The 26,216-nt window shown below is 39.8% G+C and overlaps 1 protein-coding gene across 1 annotated transcript; it reads right to left on the reverse strand.

Moving 5' to 3' along the window:
* Window positions 1-5,579: 5,579 nt before the first annotated feature.
* CMBL (carboxymethylenebutenolidase homolog (Pseudomonas)) lies at window positions 5,580-10,750 on the reverse strand. Its single transcript, XM_009077384.1, has 6 exons — window positions 10,699-10,750; window positions 10,161-10,383; window positions 9,281-9,388; window positions 8,063-8,205; window positions 6,847-6,938; window positions 5,580-5,861 (listed from the first exon to the last, which is right to left on the reverse strand). The coding sequence occupies exons 2-6, from the start codon at window positions 10,373-10,375 to the stop codon at window positions 5,682-5,684; spliced, it is 738 nt and encodes a 245-aa protein (XP_009075632.1). The 5' UTR covers window positions 10,376-10,383; window positions 10,699-10,750; the 3' UTR covers window positions 5,580-5,681.
* Window positions 10,751-26,216: the final 15,466 nt, after the last annotated feature.

A 26,216-nucleotide genomic window follows, 5' to 3' on the forward strand; every position in this document is an offset into this window, starting at 1 on the left:
TAAATTCCATTCCAACCCCTAAAATTCTATGATTCTATGATCTAGAAAAATAAATTATGTGGAAACTGGACCCAAATGATGATAGCAGATGATATTAAACTAAGGAAAAGTGCATTAATATATAGATTAATTTAGCTGCTTTGAATTCAGTTCCACAGAAGTGATCTGTTACATCTAAGACCTTCAAGACTTAGTTTTTCTGAACTGGGGACATTCCAGAGTCTGAACTTTAGCTTTGCTTGTCACTGGGTCCAGTGATCAAGCTCTGGCATGACATGATACTAAGTGAACACCTAGATACATGGGTGGCTGAGGGCCTGAGGCAAAAAGGAATAGCAAGGAGGCATGGAGAAATGCAGGCAGAATCAAAAGAGGCGTAAAAATCTCCCTAACATTCTGAGATGCTATTGGATGGACATGTATGGCAGGGGTAGGGATTTCAACTTCAACATTCCTGCAGCCACAGTTCTCCACACAAAAAAAGGAGGCAGGACAGTTGTGGCTGACTTGAGAAAGACCCTGATCACTGGTAGCCTGGTCTTACCCTCTTACTATGTAGGAGCTGTGGGATCTCCCTACTGCTGTGCGCTCTGGAGGTTTTTCAGTTTGCTTAGCCCATCCAGGGACCTGCCACCAAGGGATGATCTGCAGACATGGCATAAGCTATAAGTTGCCAGCTGTATTTCACCTCTAGGGGAGCTCAGATACAGTTTAAGTCTTCCAAAGAGTTTATCAGGCTCAGTGATCACAGGAAAACAGGCTTCACTCATGGGAGCCTAAGAGTCCTCCCCCATCAGAGAGCTGGAGAGAGCCACTGATGCAGAGATGTTAGTAGGGATTGTTCCAGAGATGAAAGGAGCCCATCAAAAAAAAAAAAAAAATTTCGACCTTGAGTCATGTCTTGTGCTTTCGTACCTCCATCAATACATAGTAACTCTATCAACTACAACAGAATTGCTTCAACTTGCAGCATATTTTGGCTCAAATTGTATGCATTTTCCAAAGAGGATAAATTCAGAACTATTGCAAGAAAATTATGTGTTGTATGATCAGAAGGTAAACCTAGAATAATAACTAAAAAAACAGCCTCAAAAAACCAAACCAAACCACAACCAACCAACTTTAAAAAACCCACAACCAACACAAAATAGTAAGACCTTGAATCCAGAGTTCATTATTTAAAGGATTTTATTTCCTGGACAATTTTAAAGACATTTTTTCAAAGATTATTGGGAGGTGGAGGTGGGCAGGGCAGTGTCTGCAGACTTTCTAAAACCACAGATTCCAGTAACTTTTGGAGGAATCTAGAGCATCCAAAGTGACTGTGTACCATTGCCCAACCATCTTTCTTCAGATATTGCTGCTCTCTACCATTGTGCACATTTAGTTCAGCACCAGCTCACTTCTGCTGAAAAACCTCATGGCACAGCTGATATAGCAGACGAAGCTGTTCTTCCCATGTGGGCACATCTATATAAATTCACTTTAGTCATCATTATCAGCATTAGTCTTCTGCTCAGGTGAAATTCAGAGTGGTGTTCTGCACAGTCCCTGACCCAGACTTGTGACCGTGCCCAGCTGTCTGTGATAAACCAGGACATTAAGTAGATCCTTTCCTCCTTAGGAAAGACCCAGATCAAAGCCTCTTCCATAATGGCCATGTAAACTCTTTTAAAGCTATCTATCTCTTGGGGTCCCTGCGCCATACTCTTGCTACTCCTCCAGAGGAGGAAATGGCTGGAGCATGAGTTAGGTGCCTGTGTAGTGGTGTCCAGTGGCTCTCCACCACAGCTTGGAAAGCTGAACGCTCTCCAGCTAATGCATTATTTTATGTCAGTGATCTCATGTTTAAAGCATCATTTCTTTAGTCTTAGGCTTTCCCGCAGGGTCAGTAAATTCCACATTCAAAGAAGATTTTAATTCCTTGGTGAGTGACAAGCCGGAATGGCGATTTGAGCCCTAATCCCTCTCTTGAGTGGTGAATGAAGCATCTTGTCATTAGTACATCAGACAGATGCTACCAGAGATATCATGGGAATAGCAAATACCAGCAATCTGAGCCAGCTGGAAAGCAATAAGGCTGGGGATGGTACCCTCTCCACCCCATCGGCCTGCAGGGTTCTGCTGAGCCCTCCCCACCTCCTTCCTACTGGTATAGCATGAACCAGGAGAGACATCTTTCATTTTTCTTCCAGCTCTTTTCCTGTCTTCAGACCCATCATTCCCCAGTCTGTATGGAGGGAAGAAATAATAGTATTTAAAACTTATTCTGTTTTGTTCATTCCTGGTTTACTTCCTTCTGCTTTGAATTGCTTTCCCAGTCCTTGACTTTCTACCGAAACATCCTAACATGTTTCTCTTAAGCCCCCTTTACACGTACCACTTGGCATCAGCCCAGCAGGATAAGTACATTTGGGAAGGCAGTGAAACTAGGGCTCAGCAAGGGAAGGGGGTGGGTGAGAAAAATCCCAGATGGCCATTTTTCTCCAAGAATCTTTTGTGTTACTGAGGATTAACCTCCATCATCCCACCAAGTTTGCTGACTACTTCCTGCCATTCTCTTGCGTTGAGCAGTTACTGGGAATTTAATTTTGCACTTTGGCATTAGATCTACAAATCACCCAGCAACAGCCATGAAGCAACACAAGGCCACCTGTCTCTTACAGTGCCATTGCTCACAGTGTTATGGAGAAAAGCTTAGTGACAGCAATAAGTGTTTATCTCCTTAAATCTCTCAGGCACCTGGAAATAGAAATGTCCCCTGCCTTGCCTCTGCAGTGCTGACTCACTGCCTCTCCTTTGAAGAAGATCCCCCTTTATCTCCCTCCACAGAGGGGCTCTACCTCCACTTGGTACTGCTGACTTTTTGCTCCTCTCCAACTGAGGTACCTCTGCTAATATTATCTAGTGTTTATCCAAGGCTGATTCCTGGACCATTAAGTCAGGGAAATGGAGCAGAGGCATGGGATACCTGTGACTTTCAGGAAACACCCATCACTGCCAATGTCTTTCCCCACCTGGAAGCCCCATGTCTGCATGCCCTGCCTTACCATCTCTCTTTCACTTTCCTATTTCTTTTTTTATACCACCTTTCACTTGCTTGTTTTTTTTTCAGCTCTCTGTCCACACAGAATGACAAGACTTATTCAACAAATCCTTGGCAAGCAAAGAAAATCTGCACAGGTAAGGTGAACGTGGACTAGTGAAGGTGGCCTTCAAGGGCCATCCCCAAGTCTCTTTTCCTGTTGTTCACACTGCTGCTTTTCCTTCTCATTGAGGTTTTTGAATGCTCTGCTCTTCCCACAATTATGATTCTATGATTCTTGGTGTTACATGGCAAAGGGACATCAGCAAAGTGTCATCTGGAACAAGTGGCAACAAATAATGTTGCTGCAGGGTGCTGTTATTTCCATTTTTCTGGTTTAGAGGGATTTTAATGATGTGATTTTGTACTTACATTAACAAAGAAGGTTCCATCATTTTATTTTATTTTTTTTCTTACAATATTTGTTATATTCCCCTACAAAGAGAGAATGTTCTTTTGGTTATCGCATCTGATACTGGTGTGACATACATCCTGCATACATCAGGGGCACACCTGAGCAGGAGGTGAGCTATATTTTACCTTCTCCTGTGGAGCCAGAAATTGATTCCACCTGTAGTGGAAAACAGACATAAGTGAGCCTGTCCCTTTAATTTTCACCCAGTGTAGATCTGTGTCTCTCAGTAAGAAAGATTCTGAGCAAAGTTGGAGATAAACCAGCTGGGTGAACAAAATTGGGAAAAGGGAGACAATAACAAGCTCTCATGCTATTCAAGTCATCTGACAGGATCACCTTACCTTGCACTAGTAACCCACTCTAAGCTGCTAGCTGCTGTCCTACTAACAGAGCTTTCTTAGCTCACTGCTCTCCAAAGCAACATTACAGAGTATTACAAACTAGAGTCTGCAAATGTGTAGAACATGCAAACTATCCCTTCCCCCTGCAGCTCTTTCTCCTTGCAAACACCAGTGCCAGGAGTCAGAGGAAGCAATAATATTTTGTCTTTCCTGAAAGACATAGGGTTTTACTTGTAGTTAGCCACCCATCTAAGTATCTTAGCAACTTTATTCATTTTCTAAGGATTCTGGAAAATAAAAGAAAGAACCTTAAAGAAAACTTCAACAATCTGTAAGCTCAACACCTGGAAGTAAAACTGAAGAACAGTTTATTAGTGCACTTGGAATAATCTGCAATCCCCTTAACAAATAACATTATCATAGCTTTGCTGAAGTTTATGGCAAACTACCAGCCCAGATGCAAAATTTCCTCACCAGCTTTTAAGATAACGGTGGTAGGAAGGGAAAGAAAGGAAATGTATTGCCACAGGTGCCACCATCTGCTCCATGGTCTGAAAGGGGAACTTTGTTGTGGAGCTTTATTAGCCCATTCCACTCCCTGCTTTCTGAAATTCAGCTTTCTGTTACTCAGTGGGCTTTGATACACTTCAGTGTCAAATCTGAGAAACAAGAACGTAAGTAAAATGTGCTGGAGGCTTCTGAAGGCGTAGAGAGGAAGTAGGCACCAAATTCCCATCACTCGTACCACGGGAGCTCTGCACCAAAGTACTCTTAGTGGGGCTACTTTTATTTTTTTCTTTCAGTTCAGTTTCAGCATCTCTCTCTGTTCTCATAGCAACTCTGATAATTTGGGCTTGAATCCACAGCTGGGAACTGAATTTACACTTTACAGACAATCTGAACGACATACTCACATTGCTTCCTTCCAGGAAGGCTTATGCTTTGTTATCTTCCCTTTCCTCAGAGCTGTACATGCATCAGATGTGCCTGCACCAGTGAATGGAGGTGTCTGCAGTTCTCCCATGTGAAACTGTTTCTCTTCTACATGCTGAGTACAGAACCATATCAGGACTGGTAGGAAGCACAGAAGTCACTGTCTAGTCCTTCCTTTCAGCTGTAGGTCATTGGGAAGCCACATGGATCCAGACCAAGGGCAGGATCAGGGAGGGCATCATTTTCATAATTTGTTCTTCTCTCTCTGCCAAGTTTCCCTGCTCTTCACAGTCTCTTTGTGTCCTATTCTCCTTATTTTCTGGCCCTGCATGTTACCCTAGTCTCCTCACTTCATTCATGGTTCCCAATGTTTTGCAGCTCCTTTTCAGTTCTTCCCATTGTTCTTCCCCTTTCCTTTTCGTAGCACCCTATGAATTCTGAATAGGATATTCTGTTTCCAGTGAAATGTCCCATCCTTCTAACCCATAAGTATATTTACCTAAAAGCTGAAAGTTTTGGAGCTGAAAATCTCACAGCTCTAGAACACTAAACATACCTTTAAGGAGAGAATTTCTCAAGCATGGGCAGAGTTTCAATTTTTTTTAATCATGTTGACACTGATATAAAAAAATTAAACTTTCAGATGCTAGAAAATATTCTACATGAGATTCTAACAATTTTAAGATACACAAGATCAAATTTAATAATCTTTTTTTTACATTTATAGCTTTCAGCCTTTGAAAAACCATTTCTAAGCATCTACTTGGAAGGTAAATTTAAATAAGTAGTGTTATTGCAGAAGAGCTTTACAAAATATTTCTATGCTTGTAAGAACATTTTAAGCAATATAGTCTATATTATTTTCTGATTTCCTACAATTGATTTTGTTTTGGGACATTAATTTATGCTAAATATATTTATTCAGCCAGTTGATCATATCCTTTCTTCCCTCCTCAATATAAGGTTTATCTTGAGGATTGATATCTTCTCTTTTGCGATGCACAAACCCATGTGTCTGTCCAGGGTAAATTTTAACTTCATAATCAACTTTACAGTTTTGTTTTAGCTTCTGCTCCAGTAAGGTGACCTGTAACACAGAATGTTCCATGCTGGTTGAGTGCAAAGTTAACATGTTCTATACAGTCCTCAAATTGTCCTGGTTTTTTACTCTTCAGGAAGACAGATACAGTGTGTCCTTGCCTCTGTTTTCTCTTTTAATTTTAAACCTAAATGTGTTTCTGTTACTGCACTTCCTTTATTTAACTAGTCTTTTTTTCCTCCAGTAAAATAACAGCATGTGACTGTATAAAATGTGAAAAAGTATATGGATTACTGTAATAACACCTTGGAAAGGTAAAAACCATATTGCTTAGCATGATGAGAAGGTTAGTGTGTACTCATCACTGTACAAGTTACTGCTACTAGACTTCACACTAAAAAAAAATGGGGCAAGAGTTGGAATTAACTTGAAATTGAGGGAGGAGAGGCACAGATACAAAATCAACAGTTCAAAGTGACTGGCATGTTTGGTAGGAAAATTAAAGCCAACACGATTCAATAAAAACATGTGTTCCTCTTTGATCCCCTTGGCAGATAACCATCTTTCTCCAGTCATTCTCCACCCAGGCTCCAGAGAAAGGCTGTTGACAGAGCATCAGAAAGGAGAAGCTCTGCAGGAGAGTAGGAAAAGGAAAATGATAGTCACAGGATTTTTAACTCTCCTGCAATATGATGCCAATGGTACAGGTGGGGATTTTCTGCTGATTTTATGGACCATCAGTATCACTAAAGATGGTCTCTTATCTAAAAATTGACAGAGGTCTTCCTTTGGATTCTTGCTCTTTTCTTAGAAACTGATTACAGTCATTCATATTTTCAAACAGAAACAGAAAACATTTTAAATGTCACTGTAAAACTTTTTGATTTGTAGGTAAACAACATAAATTGTGTAGAAGCACTGCAAGAGCTAGTGAAAGAGGAAGAAAAGTACAAATCAGTTTTCTAGTTTCTCTCCATTAAATACCAAGCATGAAAAGCACTAAAAAGACAAATATCTCTGATGGGAAACTCACCTGCTCCAGTGGGATGATGTCATCCTTCTCACCAAAAATGAAGAAGGTGGGATGCAGCAAATCGGATTTGTCCTCAAAGTGCCTGATCACTCCTAGGGAAGAAGGAGAGGCATATACAATGAGTCATGTTACTTAAAGTGGCTAAAGCACTACCAAATCTATACAGTCAAACTACAAGACATTTTGATCAGTTAGGGTTGATCAGTTTGTAATGGAATTAAACACATTTTGCTTAAAGTCCCTTTTGTTGTGGGATGTTTGGCATGTTATTAAAGATGAAAAAAACAGTTCTGTGTGAAAAAGGGAAAAAATGTTACACTTGCCCCATTTTTGTGGTTTTCTTTGGGCAACTGCCTCTGATCACTCTCAGAGACAGGGCTCTGTGAAAGACAGACACTTTAGAGCTGCTCACCTCTAGCCTGGGAAGGCCATTTTTAAAGATAATTGCAAATATTCATCATTCCAGATACATGGTTAGGATTTCAGTGTACACATATTTATACTGAGATGAATTCATAACAAACTGACATTGCAATTTTGACTATTCAAATATATTTGAATTTAAGTAACAGTACAACTAACCAGCTATCACCCTGGCCACTCTTTTAATTCCTGATTATAACAAAAAAGTAAAACTTGGCAAGTAGCATTGTTGAATTGACTCAACTGACCAGCAAATCAGTGTAGCAAAACAGTCCCCATAAGCTTTCTGGAAAAATGCCTTCAACTTTCTTTCACCTAAAATTATTTTAAATTGCTTTGGGTTATGTAGAATTATGGAGGTTTATAACAAAGATATCAAAGGTAGTTTAAATGCATTCTGAGAACTAAAGTGTGAAAGTACAAGTGTTAAAACAGTTAAAAATTTGGTTTTATTAGTAACAAGGGACCACTGCCTAAAACATCTAAAAGATATGCCCAGAAACCCTTTTGTCATCGCCAGCCAAGAGGAACCTCAGCCACAGTGAGGCCTTGGCATTTGGTGTGCTTCATATGCTGTTTTACAGAAGTGATCCTGGTCATGCCACTTGAATGCACAGATCTTGCTGGTTATGATTACTTGAAAAAATGTGTGTGCAAAATCAAATTGCTTATAATAAAATCACCTTCTTCCATTAGATGTCGCACTGAATTTTGTTTCAGTAATAACATTACAGAATTAGTTCCTGCACCAGTCATATCTGCTCAGAATGTAATAGGTATATTTCAGGCTTACCATAGAGGGACACCCCTGTCTTTAAATGAGGATTTTTCAGCATCAGATGTTGCACTGCTGCTCCACCCCAACAAAAGCCAATGACACCAATCTTCTTTGCACCACATTGGTCCCGTAGATACTTGAGGACGACATCAACTTCTCTGAGACATGCAAATGAAATTGAATTAAGGCTCTAGCTCTGTTCCCCTGGCCTCCATGGTGGCTGCTGATCACAGATTGGCTTCAGTCAGTCTGCTCCTGGGAGGGAGTGAATGCCTTTGCATCACTCATGGTTTTTCTCTTTCCTTTCCTTATCAAATTGTCTTTATCTCAACCCATGAGTTTTCTTGCTTTGTTTCTCCTATTCTGCCCCCTGTTCCTCTTGGGGGGGCAAGTGAGTGGCAGTACAGATGCTTGGTTTCTGGCTAGGGTCAACCCACAGCATTACTATTATTTATTCTAAAATACAAGAGAAATGCCAGGGGAGGAGACAAGAGATCTAGATTCCTAGATCACTGTTACTAGGATGCAAGGTGATTTTATAAACAGTGGTCCAATTAATTCCACAAATAGCCATACTTGTCATATAGGCTAACACAAAAGTTTGAGACACACAGCCAGTCAAGAGCATCCTGTTATCACAAATGTGACTTATAGGTAAACTATCTCTCACCAGGAAGACAAATACTCTATGAAATTGTGGAAGCAAATTTGAAATCATGGCTTCTAAATCAGCAGTGACATAATGCAATCAAGATACATGTGAGATAAAACTGGAAAAAAGATAGCTAGGAGAGTGGGAAAATAGTATGCTTTGAACTCGCTGTGGTCTGATTGGGAGCAGGACCAATATTCTCTAGTTACACAGTGTTTGGTGATTGCATTTGCATCCTATCTAAAATCCATGGAAGTTGTGCCTACCTGCAGGACCTGAATCAAACTGAAGTGGAAGGAGTGAGCTGCATTTTCTAACCTTTGCTGTTTCTTTTGAGTCATTAATTTCACTTCTACTCCCTGCACAGGTAAAGAGTGGGCACTTCTATTCTTGCTCAAACTTCTACTTCTCTCAGAAAAGCACCCCTCACATAACTATGAGCTGCATGATATTTCTATTGCTGGACATCCAGCTATACTGGACCCACTAATATTTTAGGATCTAATACTACGTCTTTACTGAGGCAAATATTCCTATGAAATAAGGATGTCCACTCGCTGGACAAGAAACAACAGTTGTACTTGTCTATTTTTCCAGCATTTCGGGTTTTCAGCCAGTCATTGAAAGTCGCCCAGTCATTAGAAGGTTTCCAAGCTTCTTGTCCCACAAAAAAATCTGGGCAGATGGCTCTGCAAGAAAAATGAAAATATTTTATGCCTATGAAATAATACTGAGAAAGGATTAAAGGGAATTCCATGTGTACTACACAGCAAATTCATTCTATTGAATACACATAGTATTCAATCTACATCAAAGCATTATACTACCAGCCCTCAATATTTTTCTGTCTAATAAGACCAGATACATTTTGCTCTGTTAAAATTCATTAATTAGTCTGATAAACAGCTAACTGTAACTGAAAATCCTTAGTGGTTTCCTACCAAACTTAAAACCCAACAAAGGAAACAGACTACACTTTACACGGTACATACATTTGGGCTAGAAGGAATGCTAACCCAGTAATACAGAAAGAGGATACCAAATATGCTTTTCACATATTTGATAACTTGTTTCTTTTTTTTGGCACAAGCTGGCACCCTTTACCTTTGCAGAAAGACCTTTAGTTTCTCTGGAATTTTTACCAGAACAGCTAAGTTGCACAGAAGCTACATCAGAGAAAAGAAGCAGACTGCTTCAGGCTCATGGAGGATGACAGATGCAGAATAAGATTTTTCTGTTTCCCCCTCTCTTCCTCTGTGCTTGCCTACTAACTTGTTATGGTAGGTCTACTCCATTATTTTAGATTTCTTGCACTGTTTTAACAGGAAACTCTTCAGAGAAAGGTGTAAGGAAAGCCTATGAAATTATTTGTGTTTGTATGGTTTATATGAAAAAAGGAAATAGGTGGTTCAACAAGCTTTCTTATTAAAAAGACACTTTGAAAACAGTAGTATTTCTTACATGTATCCATTACTTGTTAGCATATCAGCCATGTATCTGGTGTTTGGGAGTTGCCATCCGAATATATCATGAATCACAATCACAGCTTTGTCTGTGCTGGCAGGTGGTTTGCAGACATATGCCTTGATGTGCTCAACTTGTACCTCCTGCCCACGGCCTCCATAGTCAAACCTGTCTCCAATATCACATGGGCAGGGCCTTGCTTCATTAGCCATGTGTGACACTAGAGAACAAAAAATATTCAGTTGTGAATACCATAGCATACCATACTGACAAAGTTCAAAAGACAGGGCTATCATAAACTGCTGGGTTTTAATCAATACAGTAATACTGTGAACATGCTCACTACTGTTTGATCTAAAATGCAGCATTAGTCAATAAGCCCATTGGGTTGTTTTTCATAAATAGGGATCTTGTTAGAGTTACTTATGTTATCAACTCTTCAGCAGAGAACTGGTACATAACCAGGACTTCCATGCCCTGCAGTAAGTAATGCAACAAAATTAAAGTTATAAGCAACCAGCCAGAAAACCATCACAAATTACTTAAACAGCAATGTTCTTTCACTCTTCATCATGTGCATTTCCTGTCCAGAATGCATAACTTTCTTTAGTATAGATTGCAAAGGCTTAATACAAGAGTTAACATTTTGAAGGAAAAAAATCCCAGCTACTATGTGGAAAGATAATTACACTTAGAATAAATATTATGTTTTCCTCCAGAAACTTAAAATAGTCCATAGCTGACTTTTTCAGTGTCAATAAATCCTTTTTTCTAAACCAGCTTCAGCCTCAGATGTTGCAGACTGTTGAAGAAAGACACTTGAGACAGGTGCCAAGAAAAATATACCAGCAAAAGCCAGAGTATAAAATCTTATTTATTTAATAAGAAATGCCTTCCAACTCAATATAGTAAAAAAATAAAATAAACAAACAAAACTGAACATTAAAAAAATCCTGAAGTTGAGCCAGCTTTTTTATCAAGAAGGTTACAGTAGGGTATGGTTAATTTTTTTCGAACTATTGCTTAAATGAAAACAAACAAGTAACTCACAAAGGTCAGAAAGTGCCAGCAGAATTGAACACAGATATGTGTAGCTCCTTGGACTCCTTAACTTGGAAGTTAATGATTTTATGCCATCAACCTTAGGTTTACCAGCTGAGTGAACTGACCTAAATAACGTTATTCAGTATGCACAGAGCATATCTAAATGGCCTAAGAATGTGCAGAGAATTTAGATAAAACTTTACCTAAACTCTACAGATAAATTGTGTGTACTGCCCAAGAAAACTTTGTTAGTACAGGAACAAGGATGTTCAAGCTTGACTGTGCCAAATTTGCTCACTGAGGAAAACAGAAAAAAGCAGATTCCTGAACTATCCCTGGACAAGAGGGACTTAAATAGTTGTGGCACTACAGGGACTACTTTGGGAAAGCAAAAAAACCCCTGGCAGCCAGGAGAATTTCTAGGGACCTAGATGTTCTGTATTTGCAGACTTCAAAATTCAGAACATCCCAAACAGTATTACCAGGGCTAAACTGCAGATCCCACGTGATTTCATTTTGACAGATCGATTCAAGACAAGCTGTGTCATATTTGAAAGCTGTGTTAACTCTGGGCACATGTCTACACTAATCCTCTTCTTTTTGTTTTTTATACAAGCCAGTCTCAACCATAGCTGTCTTTTTTTCTCTATATGTTGTGGTCTCCATATAGGACTTCTAATTTAAAATCAGTCTACCAGGAAAAATGTAATTAATAAATGAGCATATAAGGCAAGATACAGGGTAAATACATAACAGGAAAGAGTTGAAAACTAATTTTCCAGTCACAAATAATTTCCTTTTGATTAAAATGAAAATCACAATATATAACAAAACCAGGAACTGAATATTAAAGAAACATACATTTCGGAACTCCAGGAACACAAACACAATGCCCTTACCAGTCAGTATATCCTTAAAGGCTTTAATTGCAAACATTTCACATCATCTGATAAAATGTAAAGCAACACATAAAATGTGAAACATTTAAAGATGCAGGCACATCAGCTGAGGAAAGGAGGTCCAGACAAGCTTGTGAGGGGTAGTGTTGGTTTGTATGGTTTATAAGCCATACAGACTTGCAAGTCTTGTTGCAGTCAAGACATTGCAGTGTTTCTGAATTTGCAGTCATGTGCATTACATACAAACAGTATCTTTCTTCATTTCTAATATGTTATTGAAACATTACTTAAAAATGAACTCCCTTCTCTTACATTCATCAAAGCTATTCTTTAAGGAGGATCTGCAAACCCACAGCCTTGGTGTTCCAGCATCTCCACCTGCAAGCACGTGAGCATTTATTTGAAGACCAAACAGTAACCACAACCAGGAAAATATAAAAATATTGCTGTGTGGTACTTTCCCTTTCAACAGACCCTCCTGAGTCTTCCTCCTGAGAGGTGTTCCCCACTTCAGGAGGGAAAATAAAAGGTTTCTGAACCATCATTAAAAAAAAAAAAAAACAAACCAAGGAAGAAAGTAGCCCCCAGTTGCAATTAAATGAGCTTACACTCTTCAAAACAGTACACGCATAAAATGGAAGTCCCCCAAACACGCTGAGTCAGATCTCAGCACGCACTTGGATTACATTTCTCAGAAGAAAAAGCCATGAGGATTTAAAAAAAAAAAGCCGAAACAAACCCCACACATACCTACAGCACAGCAACTGCGTGAGACAGTAGAGGTAAGATGCAGGAGCTCAGCGTGGATGGTTACCGCTCAATGGGATCCCCAAAGAAAGCACAAAATGAAGGGGGTGAGTGTAAGGATCAGGTTTCTTTAAATAAGAATTACATAAGCTCCTGCCTTTATCTTTGTGTGTCGCAGAGTGACGAAGTCCACTCTTTTTAAAGCTGTTCCTTTCACCGCGGGTGTAGGCGGGGTGTGCTGCTGTGGGGAGCGTTGCTGTAGCTGAGTACCAAGCCTGCTGTGTAACTTGCACAAAATAGTATTAAGCATTGGAGGGCTTTTCCTTGCAGCTCAGGAAACATGATGACTCAGCTGAGCAATACATCCAGACAAAACTTCTTTTCTTCTTTTTTTGAAGGGTGACTGTTTTTAAAGGTCAGCGTAGTATAACTTCTAAACGTTGCATTTTCATTATTAGTTCCTTAGACTATTCATCCATGTATCTAAAGATGTATCTAAAGTCATCAGCGAGGTGAAGTAGTGAAGTAGAAGCATCATTTCAAAGCTCTATACAAGACAAAACTTATATGGTACAGGAAAATATTTTATCTTTCAGGCTGAAAACAAGTAACATGTAAGAAAATAACAGCTTTGTAGATTGCTGTACATATATGCTGTACAAGAAGTGTTTATCCTATCACAGGACATTTTTATCCTATCACAGGACATTTTACACTCTTTTTTCCTTTTTTAATTAAAGTGTCTGACTGATCCTTGTATCCCTCCCATGTTCCTGATTTTCTTTTTATGGGTTTATTAGGATTATTCCTTAAAGAGCTTTAGCTAAAGACATTAGCAATCCAAATTTCACTGTTTCCTCAAAGACACGTCTAAAAAGTAGAATAAATGCACATGGGTCTACCACACTGCTGTCTTACAATTTAGTCCTCATGTATAGGCTGTTTTCTCATATTCTAAATAACTCTGTTAGTGCTATTTGTTTTCAATCCCTAAAATCAAGCCAAACAATTGGAAAAAAAAAAGCCTGCCTGAGAAACCCAGGGTGAAGTCATAAGGTTCAAAATTCAACACCTTTGTTTTAGGTTTTTGCCTTTTTCCCACTTGCATACTACAAATTATAGCACACAGGAAACTCAGATACTCCATACCAATGTCAAAGAACAGTAGTCAAATAAATGAGAGAAATATTGGGAGTTATCGTCATTCCTAGAAAAGAAGAATGACAGCAATGCTTGCAGAACCTTTTCTCCTCTAGGGCTACAGAACCACATTTCCACTTCCTTAGTCATGTGGCTCTGGAAATAATTCTGTTTACATAAGACTATTTCCCTTTACCTTAATATTAACATTAAATGGCTTCTATTTTTGATTTCCTGCTGTTTCATGTTCCTTGATAGGCAATCCATGCTGGTTTTTTACCTGGAAGTCAAAACTTAATTCAACACATCCATGACCTCTGTGCTGTTGGCTGCACTTCACACTGTAAACACACACTTCTTTTGGATCTCACATTTCCAGCTCTTACTCAGTGACTTACAGTTTTATCTCAAAGACTTGGCTGTACTTGCAGTAGCTCACAGCTACCCTTTCACTTCAAACAAATGCTGCATCTTGGTTTGTTTTGTTTTTTCTTTTTGCTTAGTCACAGTGTTAGTGTGACAGCACACATGCCATTCCAGTATTTATGAATGACTGCTGTTCTCTAAATAGATGTCCTGAATGTCCTCTCACACATTAGCTAAAATTCTAATGCTAATGGAATGCCATTAATGTGGAATTATCCAGGTTTGAAACTGGGGTAGTTAAGGTGCAACAAACTGCAGACCTCTACATTCTTCTCCTGGGGAAAAAAAAGTGTTATGAAAGCTGTATCACCCGGGTAACATCTATTATTATATTACATATAAATGGTATCGTATGCAAAGCAACAGTTAATCACAGTCCCAGGTCAGAATTCTCTGATGACCTCCTCATGGGAAAGATGTTGGGCCATTAGCAGCATGTAAAGGAGGCAAACATGTGGGAAAAAGCAAAAGAAATTAAAATCCTATTAAGAGAAATATGGTTCATTAACACTGTTGACTATTTTTACATGAGACACACCACAATATATATTTTTCTGACAGTATATTTAATTTGAGAGACTGTCATTAGTAAAATTAAGCCTTTCCTAAATTACATTTTCTCCCCATTAAATTACATACACTTTTAATCAGTAGCACTGAGACGGTGAAAAGGAACATACAACTTTAGAAGTACCAGCGCCTGGTGAACATACGAGGCAGTTGGTTTCAAACTAACAATCATGAGTCTTTCTCCCCATGAGGCATAATTAAAAAATGTAAATTGCTATCACAAGATGTGCTAGAGATCAGCAGATCAAAAAGGGACTGGCAAATCCACAGAGGCTCGGTCCACCAGTGGCCATTAGACACAATGCTCCAGTGGGAACATCCAGCTCAGGAATCGCCTGAATAGCAGGTTGTCAGGATGTTTAGCAAGAGGGATAATCCCTACACAGCCACTGCTGGCCACAGATGAAGCAGCTGAGGTGCTCAGGTGGATGCAATCTTGAGCTGATGCAACACAGAATTTTGTCATATCGCTGATGGGAAAACTAGGTAACAAGATACATTATGCAAAGAGATGTAAGATTTCTCCTTTAGGTAGTAGCCATGGTTATAAGCCCCACGTAAAAATGCCATGTCTGCAGATTGCATTGTACTTTTCAATTCTTAAACTGACCAGGAATATAAAACATACTCTAGAGTTTCACAGAGCCACAGGTAATCCAAGAAAGTAGTACCCCAACTGAACGGCCTTAGCCACAAATTTTGAAACAAGATATGCTCACTTACATCATCTGTTAAATACACATTGACCACCAGGGTACAAGTTAAAAAAATGCCTCATCTCTCAATTCTTGTTTCTCTTGTCTCTCTTACATCATCTGTTAAATACACATTGACCACCAGGGTACAAGTTAAAAAAATGCCTCATCTCTCAAAATGAGCTCTACCAAACAATGTATTTGTGTCCCTGGAATTTGGACTTGTGGTTTATGTGGAACATAGATGAACAGTGGCCATACTACACAAAAACAGATTAATTTACCATTAGTCTAACTTATTTCAAGTATTAAGATAAATCTCAAGGAACTGGAGAATATGTCAAAGCATGTTAAAACATGGCACCCACTTTTGCAGTAAGGTTCTAGAAAATTTGTTAGAATATAAAAGCAAGTATTACAGTCTGCAAAGATAGGGACATAACAGAAGTATTTCCTATGTGTGAAAAATATGGCAATACTAAATACACTACAACTGAACAAAAAGCCTCCAGCAGGCACATATGGATGCAATTTTTCATTCCTACATGGTTTATGGGTTCCTAGGACCAATAGAACACAGTGTCATACATCAAAAGATAACTCCCTCAGTAGATAACTCCAAAACATCAGTGGGATTTGGATAAACCCTTTTTACTTGGGTTCGTAGCCATACTTTTATAAAACAAAGAGACTTAAGAAGAAAAGTAATCTAGATTTCATCTTTGCCTAGGTTACATTAGCTCTTCTATGTCTAGATCCATTTTTCTGTTTGTTCTTTTTACCTTCAAGCACTATTATGAGGCTGTTTTGACTCCCAATTCAGGATGGAAATTTAAACATGGAGAAATCAGAGATGATGGAAGTTATTAGCATACTTGATGAAGGGAAATGAAGTAATCTTTCCCAGCAAAAATGAGAAATGTGGGGTTCAGGAGATCAGATATATTGTTGGAATCTTTGATTAGTCCTAGAAAACATGAAAAAAAATCTTCCATAGACTTTTTAGGTGAAATCCAGACTCGAGCAGAACTCTCTGGTTCTGCAGTGAAAAGTTTTCGTGTCTCATGCAATTTGTAGTCATACATACTAGCTTTACTTTCAAGCTGCTGGAACCATGGCTCACAGAAGAATGCCTTCCTAGATTCAAACTCTATTTGAACCAGTTTCTTACGATACAGACTGAATATCTGAATTGATAAGACTTCAAAGATTACTTCTGTGCATACAAGCTTGAGTTCTTTTGAACTGACTGGGAAAGGCAATGCCTTAGTAAGTAGTCCAAAATGTACATTCTGAGAATGTTAGCAAAGGGCAGCTTGGCTACCCCAAATTCTTGAGCAGAGCACAAAAGGAAAGCTGGTGTTAAAATAACTGCAATCTTTACAGAGCAGCTACAGCAAAAATAACACCCTCTGCTCCTGGGTTAAGTTCTAGTTCTTCAGCATGCAGAGCAGTAGTAAACAGGAAAAAGGAAGCTACATTGGGAAGGTGACTGAGGGACAACATGTATGTGTGTCCAGGTCCAAAATAAAGTCATGGCCACTATGACCCATTCTGAAACTAGGAACAAATATCCTCCCAACCATCTTCTTTCCATCATATCCTTCCAACTCTGCTGAAAATATCTCTCTTCATCAGCTGACAGCTTCATTTGAAGAAATAGTGCTAGGTCAAGTACTTAAGCCACACAATATACATATGGATGTGTACCCACTTGTATTACATCCTTGTATTTACCAACCACAGAGAGCTACACCAGCCTTTAATTCTGAGTGTGTCATCATCAGGTGATGTACAGCAACACCACCCCAGCAAAAAACAGTGACCCCTAAACTCTTTGTACCACATTGTTCCTTTAGATATTTCAGAACAGCATGAGCTCCTCTGGAATGTATAAACACATGTAAACCAAGCACCCATAGTAAAACCAGTATCTGAAAATACTAAAATACAGAGATGGCAAATGTAAACCAAGCGCCCATAGTAAAACCAATATCTGAAAATACTAAAATACAGAGATGCATGTAAGTGTCCCCACATCATGCTGCTCCTGTATTTTCTTTCACATACTTAAAATAAAAAAAATATTTCATTTAAATATTAGAGATTGCTAATCTGAAATCATCAGAAAGAGAAAAAATAAGAGAACTGAATGGAATTCAATTGAAAAAAATAAAAGCAACATGAATAATATACATCAAAGGAAACCTGAAGGGATGGAAAGCTGATGATTGATTACACACCTACCTAAGAGTTTAAAAAGCTTAAAATTCTCTCAGAAGCTGGATAAATTTTTGCTTTGTAAGTGTCAGTAGAAAAGTAATAAAAGCCTCTGTAGAGAATCCTATTTATTAGCCAGCTGACAGTAACTGTAAGTTAGGATCTGGGATATTTGTTGGAGGGAAGTGAATGTAACAAACATGATGTTTTCAGATTTACAATGTAGCCTGAAATGTATCTTGCCTAGATGCTGTGTTCTGATAACACCCATTTATCCCTGAAAATCAGGTGTCACTATATAGAGGCAGTAAAGAGAAAGTATTGGTGGGAGAGAGGTGGCAGTTAAGGTTTTTATATCACCTCAAGACTGTATTTTCAGCCCCAGTTCCTCTCCCCCTTGGGCACACAAGCTACATACACTGTCAATACACCAACCTCACAAATACCACATTATCTGCCAACACAGAAACATACACAGAAGCAAATTAAGTGCCAAAAAATTCTTTTCTCACTGGAGCTGACACTTGAAACGTGTGAATCGCCTGTGAGAATGCCAGGCAGAGCCCAGCCCTGCCTTCCCACTCCAGCAGAGAAGGGACAGATTCCAAACTAAAAGGTTTCCACTACAACTGACCCCTCTGAGACAGGAGCTGGCTGGAAATGATTCAGTTATATCTCCCATAACCTTCTCACCAAATACCTAAGTCCAGGAACCTTCAACATAGCTACTCCCAACAGTTTGAGAATGATATTTGCTCTCCCGGGAAGTTAATTAGTTTGGTCTCTAATAAGTCTGACCCCTTCTCAGTGTTGTCCTACCAACAGCTTCCTTCTGTGTTATTAAGGCAGCAGAGCACCTCTGCTAGTGACAGATCTTTGCTGGTAAATGCTCAGCCAGTGTTGCACATGGGAGAGGAAGATGTCATACTCCTCTTGGCTCCCAGCACTGCGTTCCCCAGGGAGTTGCTGGCCCTCAGTGCACTCTGATGATGCAGCCATCAGCTACCTGGGGCAGCTGCAGCATGCTGGGCAAGTACTCTGGCACAATCAAAAACTATTTTCTTCCTTCTCTATGACATCTTAAAGGATCAGTCGTTTACACTAAGTGATTTGCCGAGATGAGAATTATAGTTTGTTGCTCCACTGGGCATTTTTGAACCATGTTTTTTGAGGCCGAGGAATTCTATCTTATCCACATTGGATGACAAAACTCTTCACTAAGCCACTACTGAGAGAGTTGTCTTTGAACCCTGTTGAAGGCAAAACAACAAAAGGTCACCGATTCCATCTACTTCTAAAGAGTCATTAGAAAAGGCCACCTTCACTGGTAGATGAGCTGCATCCAACCTCAAGCAAACCAAAAAAAAAACCAACCAGACCTAAGAAAAAAAATCCCAAACAAATAAAAAATCCAAGAAAATAAACAAAACAAAGAAGCAAAACCACAAAAAGCCCAAAACAAACAAACAAAATCAAAAAGGGTGAGGAGGAATGCAGTATCTGACAGCAGCAAGCAATGTGACATCTTACTTGTTTATTTTCCTGGCACCTCAAGTTTTCAGCCAACCATCAAACTTAAACCAGTCATCAGAAGGCTTCCAAGCTTCTCTTCCTGAAAAAAAGACTGGGCAGATGGGTCCGTGCACACAGACATACACACTCAAAACTCAAAATTGAATGAATTAATCAAACACTGAGATTTTTTTTTGACCTTTACATAACATGGAAGTTTTCTATCCAGGCATGATTTAGATTTCTTTTTTTCTGAGAAAGTAATGCTTTTAAATATCATTATTACCTATTCCATAGAAATGCTTATGAGCTTTCGAAAACAGTTATAGGTATCTATATATGCTTTTTTCAATGACTAAACCACAAAATACATTTTGTGGTACAAGTCTGGAAAATATTAATACTTTTATCCCTAGTATTTTGCCTGGTTTGGGTATGTAATTTGAAATTATACACAGTAAAACAACAGGTGATCTTGTAAAAGATGATCAAACTAGGTCCTGATTACAAAAACATTAGATTTTGCATACAGCATATACCATTTAACATAAATCCATCATCAATCCATGTAAACAAAGACAATTACACAAAACAGTTGTTTACTACAGAGCACATCATGAGGCTTACTTATGTGCTAGAAACAAACAAAAAACTGACACCTGATGGACTGGGGTCCGCAAAGAACAAGTGAAGGGAAACTGTGTGGGAAGAAAGGGAGGAGTGTTTTACTCATTTGGTGACTGGAAAAAGGGAAGTACAGCAAGAGTCCACTCTGTACTCAAGAGTTCCTGCGTCACGGGGGTGCCCAACCCCTTGGCTGAAATGTGTTGCATGACCAGGAGCAGAGTTGTGATGGTATACTCACTAGTGGATAATAGAGTTTCCTCATGCAGAAGGAAACATTCAGGGACTCTGGAGGCTGCTGTCACTAGGTCACCACCAGCTGCTGCTGCTGTGTGCTTTCCCAAGCCCATTCCACAGGGAAACAATGGGATCCCTGGGAAACGGCAATCATCTTTCACTTATTAAATGTCTTTGGCTCTCTCCCTTCTCAGACACACCTCATATATGTCAATGATCATGGTGAAATGGCTGGATCTGTTTGGCCTAAATCAGAACAAAGTATGTTGCAAGCTTTTTTTTAACCTTGTTTGATCATTTCTATAATTTCTGTGAAAAAAACCCACAGCAAACAAAAAAACTCCATAAAACAACAGTGATATCCAATTGTATTTGGAAAAGTATGGGCAAAATTGTGCAGCCTTTGGACAAGCACCTGTCAGAAACATATGTGTTGCTTTGAAAGAGAACCTTACCAAGCTCACGTAGAAGACCAGGTTCTTTCCCACTTAGACTAGCCTAATAAGACACTACAAACCATAAGTCTTTATGTGGTCTCTGAAACACAACTCTCATAGCTCCTCAGTCCATACTGCACTATAAAAAATATTGAGCTATTTTCCCCTCAGTAAACATTAGTGCACCAGTTCAGCAGCATCTTGAAGCAACTAGGAAAGACATGTACGACTTCTTTTCATGCAGACACTGCTGCCTGAAAACTCTCAGGTCTCCTCCTGTCTTGAGCAATCGAAACACCAATCTTCTTCCCCTGAGCACTGCAGTATTTGCACTACAGGTGGAGGGAAAGAAGGCGTTATAAAAATAAGTACGGCATGGCATGAATCACAGGGCAAAATGACAGGAAGTGAGGTAGTGTGGAGAAATACCAATTCATCAGCCACTGGGTACTTTTGTCATACCAGCGTTTGTCACAGCATGAAAGGTATGCATCCAGTCTCATGTTGGGAATGGTTGCATTTGGTCACAGGACAAACATACTTCCAAACGTGGAGCAGAATAGGGGATGTCACGTCCTCAGGAAAGGCAGTAGCAAGGAGCAGACCATAGACCAATTCATTGTTCAGTGTGTCAGAAAACCCTAATCCTCTCAAAGGTAGTATCTTTATCTCAAAGACACAGAGCTCCTTTCAGTTCCACTCAGCCACATGGCAACCGTCTGCTGACATCTGGCTTCCCTCATGCTCCATAGGTGGAGGGCATTAGAGGCACTATCTCTCCAAACTAGACCACTGCAGAATTACATGGAGGTTTGCTTTTTGGAACTGCAGACCAGTTCAAACCTGATATGAATGTTGGCAATGTATACAGCAAATGAAGTACCTTGCAGCATATCCAGTTAGTGCAAGATGTTGCAGCATTTTGGAATTTAACTGTTGCAGGGCATTGAAAATGAGTGCAAAAGATTTGGGGGGGAAGAGGATTGTATTTAATACCCCACGTGTGCATATGAATCATTCATATGCACATATTCAATGTGTATATATAATATCACATTCAAAATATATGACTTTCATATTTCTGCTGATGACAATTTTTTAAAATCCCATCATATAATTTAGCTTGAATGACTGTTTGTTTTAAAAAAAGCTTTTAATGACAAAATACACACTTCTGTTTCAGAATACCCTGTTTTTAAAAGCTGTCTCACATTCCTGGGAAAATTATCAGAATCACTTTTTACTGCATCATGTTTTCAATATTCTACTTGTTCTATGCATGCAGTTCCTTCTTCTGCAAACAGCAGAGAATGAAGGAAGCATGCTGTACTCTGCAGAATTTCACAGCAACGTTCCATTTTGGGTTTGTAGTATGGAAATACATCACTCAAACTGCCCTGGTAATAGTTTCCTCTCATGTGTGAGAAAAACAGTTCTAACACAAGGCTAGAAATCATAAAAAGTGGGATTTCTTGGAGAAGAAAAGATTTCTTACATGTCTCCATTACTTGTTAGCATATCAGCCATGTATCTGGTGTTTGGGAGTTGCCATCCAAATATATCATGAATCACAATCACAGCTTTGCCTGTGCTGGCAGGTGGTTTGCAAACATACATAGGCCTTGATGTGCTCAACTTGTACCTCCTGCCCACAAACCTGTCTCCAATATCACATGGGCAGGGCCTTCAGCCATCTAGGAATCTGCAAGAAAGCAAAAACGACAAACAGTAGTTATTTGCAATAACAACTGTGATTATGAGTCACGATCTTAATCTTCATGCAGTCCCCACAATCTCCCCCAAACACCTAATAATACCCACTTGGTAGGCAAGTTTGGAAGTGAAAGCTCCAGGTGTTCATTGTAAACAAGCTGTTGACATCAGTCGCCTCTGGCACCATAAATATTCATGAATTTCAGGTCAGTCAGCGTAACCTGTGAGTGCAGTAAGGCCAGAAGAAGGGCTTATGTCAGTTCACCATTCCTAGCTTTGTGCCTGGAGCAATCCAGCATGTGATAACTACATTTCCATGTGATGTCCCCCACACACTGTGCTTCATAACCATTTCTCTCATGTGCTCTTACAGTTCCTTCTCACAGACTGACACGCAGTAATCTCTTGCTGTTGCTCATGTGGGACCACACTGTCAGCATGCTGCTTTTCTGACTACCCTCAAGTTTTCATTCCGAATGCCTCCTTTCCCTTACTCCTTAGGGAATCCAAAGCTGTTGTTGCTGATGCCTATATGCACTTTGCTGGTCCCTTGTATCCCCTGCTACACATAACCCTTTCCCAGGGAACCCATCATTAACTGGTATCTCTAAAAGCTCTAATAAATCAACTCAGAGAAGGTAAATCAGCAGAGGGTTTCTCTGCAAGTTACACACTGTGTAATCTGAACTGAGTTTGGTCAGAGGAATACAGAGACATATATCAGTGTTGTGCATATAACATATTCTCATACATCACAGATACATAACTTCTCAAGTGAGATAAATTTTAAACTGGAAACTATTCCATTTGTTCTCAAGTGAATAAAGTTTTCCAAAGAGTATATGAGCTGAGAGGTCTTCTCAGAAGACTCCCTCAAGCTCAGTTTAATTTCTCTTTCCTTTCAACTGGAGACAGGCCACTGTAGCATCTTTTTAAACCCACCTAACATTTTCTGCTCACTACTCTTCACCTTCCACAGGCAGTAGATGGTCATACACAGAGCAGTTTTTCTACCCTAGTCCAAGAAGCTGTTTAACCTCACTCTGCTGCCACTCTCAACTGATCAGAATGGAACTGTTTGCTTATTACCATGAGCTAGCCTCTCTTCCTACATAAATAAATGCATGCATTGGAACAATAGTCCTTGGTCTGGCTGGTCCTCTTACCAAAGTGAAATGCAGCATGCTGGCAATAAAAATAAAATGCATTATTCAATATTTAACTGTCTTTTGTTAGACATATATCTTAATCATTTATCCCCTTCTTGATTTTCTAATTCAAATACATGCCAAGACCTGTAATACACTTCCAATACTTCCTCCCCTCTTCCATTTCTCTGCTACAAAGGTAACACCATAAATGGTATTAAAAACTGTTTCAAGACTTAGTCTATCACATAAACCCTCTTTATAAAATAAAACCAAATAGCAAAGCTATTTTGGTAAGACCCAGTTTAGGGAGAGTCTGATCTGTGAACTTCTAATATTGCAGCCACAGCACAACAGCATCTGTGCTGTTCTCCCACCCACAGTGGTGAGCCTTGGGCTACAGCATCAACACAGAAATAGGTAACAGAACTCCAAACAGATCTTGTTTGAAACACTTCTGTGCCTTCTTCTTCATCCCTCTATTACTCTTCCCACTGCTTATCAGCCCTTGTCCAGTTTCTTCTATGGCATGTCATCAAGATGACAACTCCCCATTTTCTCATCCAGCAAACTCCAACCCTCAAGTCAGAGAAGTGCCAGACACAAAACTAGAAAAAATGGTCTCCATAATACTCCATATTGTAGCAGAGGCTTCTCTTACCTCTAGTAAGCACTGGTGATGCTTGGATGGCAGAAATTCAGATTTATTAATTTCTATTCTTTGAATGCTACTTTTACAGGGGCAAATATTTGGGCTGCATAAGGAACAACCCCTCTCAATTGAGTTCTAGTTTGCTGAGTCATTTTAATGTGATTTTGCACTATTTGGCCAATCAAGTTTAACAGAGAATTGCAAGGAGATTAACTCAGTATTTTGGAACTAATACTGTTTGTCACTGTCCATTAAGCAGTTTAGTGTAACTCTATTTATACTTGTTTATATGGGGAAAAAAGATCTTACTCATGATGAGAATGCATGAAGAGAACACTCACAGTGTAAAATTCAAATCAGGCTTCTTCCAGCTGATTGGCTTATCAAGTTTTTACGATATCTCAAGGCAATCTGATTGTGCTATGTACAGGAGATAAACCGACAAATAGTCAGTAGTGCTAAATAAAGTGCAGGGTGTGACGATGCTGTATGACAACCAGTGTTTCCTCTGAATAACTACAGTCTTCTAAGGAGGAGGTGACATTCCACCTTTTACCACAACCTAGCAGGCTGGTGCCTTGCGGCACGCAGAGACAACAATCAACAGCTTTGCTTGCTACAGCTTCCCACTTACTAGAAAGGCAGGTTTCCTCCAACACCGGTGTACTTTTACTTCAGGATTTGACAGGGACCATTCAGAGTGTTGATTACCGTAATTAGAGCCAAACCCCCTAAAAATCTTCTTCGAGGCAGTTAAGGAAAGGGGGCCCATCTTGTGGACGTTTCCTGGAGGCAGTATGGCTGTTAAGATGTTAACCACAGTGCTTTTAATGCAGTGTTGAAAAGCTAGCTATGATAGTGATCTGCACCAGATCTTGCCCAAATCAGAGTTGTGTCTGGGCTGAGAAGTCAGGGCTTGTTTGCAGAAAGTGCCTCATTTCCTTCCCTCGAGGCAAACCATCCTTCCCTTTCCACAGGTGTGAGGAATACAGCCTCAATATAGCTTTTGAAGACGTGGAAGGAAGTTTTACACACTGCCTGCAAACTCCTTACTTACACACTGAAGAGAGGGAATGAGGGCAGAGGGGGGTGAACTGAGATGAGGTCAACCAACCACCATCGAGGTCAAACAACCAAGCCTAGAAACAATTTATCAGGGGCTCCAGAAGCCACGGCACACATAGCCGTGTGCTGTGAGCAGCAGGAGAGCCTGGATGCCCAGCACAGCTGGAGACACCCTGTGCCAGCCCTGATGACCCAGGGCTCAGCGCATTTGGAGAAGAGTATGGGCAGGTTTTCGCACCTCTTCTATAAAAGAGGTTTACACAACCTGCAGCTGCATCCCACATGTGCTATCCCACACCTACAACACCTGGTTCGTTAGCTTCACCTAAGGAGGCTCCCCACTGAACACTTATCTTTAAGAAGCTGTGTAGTATTTGGGAAAACAGACAGGAAAAAGCTGTTGCACATGCAGTGCATGTTTCTAGCCCACTTCAAACAAGTTTTGACAACCGTAACGCAACTGGCATTTTCCACTTCAGGACAAGCTACAGCAGACACTGCTTTCACAGCTCCCTCAAATTCCTATTTGCTTGACTGCCAAAAGCTTCATCATGCTCACCCCTTGTCTCCTATAAAAATGACATTCTGTACGACACAAATGCATGATATTTGAAGAATTTTTCTGAGATTGTGAAGGTACAGGAGTGGTTCCATGGGCCTGAAGCTCTCCTTGCTGTATGTGGGAGTGTTGTGGGATTGAGACCTAGATGTTTGGCTACACAAGATATAACTAGTGACGTGGTGTGGCCATTTGGGGACATGGGCTAACAGAGACTTGTACAGAAAGTGCCAAGTCTGGTTGACGTGGGGATTTTGGGGAATCATAGAATCATGCTGGTTGGAAGAGACCTCAAAGATCATTGAGTCCAACCCTACCATGGTTACTAGACCATGGCACTAAGTGCCATATCCAGTCTCATCTTG

This window comes from Acanthisitta chloris, unplaced genomic scaffold, assembly GCF_000695815.1.
Source record: "Acanthisitta chloris isolate BGI_N310 unplaced genomic scaffold, ASM69581v1 scaffold6696, whole genome shotgun sequence".
In the NCBI taxonomy this organism is placed as follows: Eukaryota; Metazoa; Chordata; class Aves; order Passeriformes; family Acanthisittidae; genus Acanthisitta; species Acanthisitta chloris.

Excerpts from the sequence above, each read along its gene's own strand:
- CMBL (XM_009077384.1), bottom strand. The coding sequence starts at position 10,375 with ATGGCTAATGAAGCAAGGCCCTGCCCATGTGATATTGGAGACAGGTTT. Across the intron at positions 6,939-8,062 it reads GACAGGGGTGTCCCTCTATG|GAGTGATCAGGCACTTTGAG; the intron begins GTAAGCCTGAAA and ends CTTCTTCCCTAG. Across the intron at positions 5,862-6,846 it reads ACATCATCCCACTGGAGCAG|GTCACCTTACTGGAGCAGAA; the intron begins GTGAGTTTCCCA and ends TCTGTGTTACAG.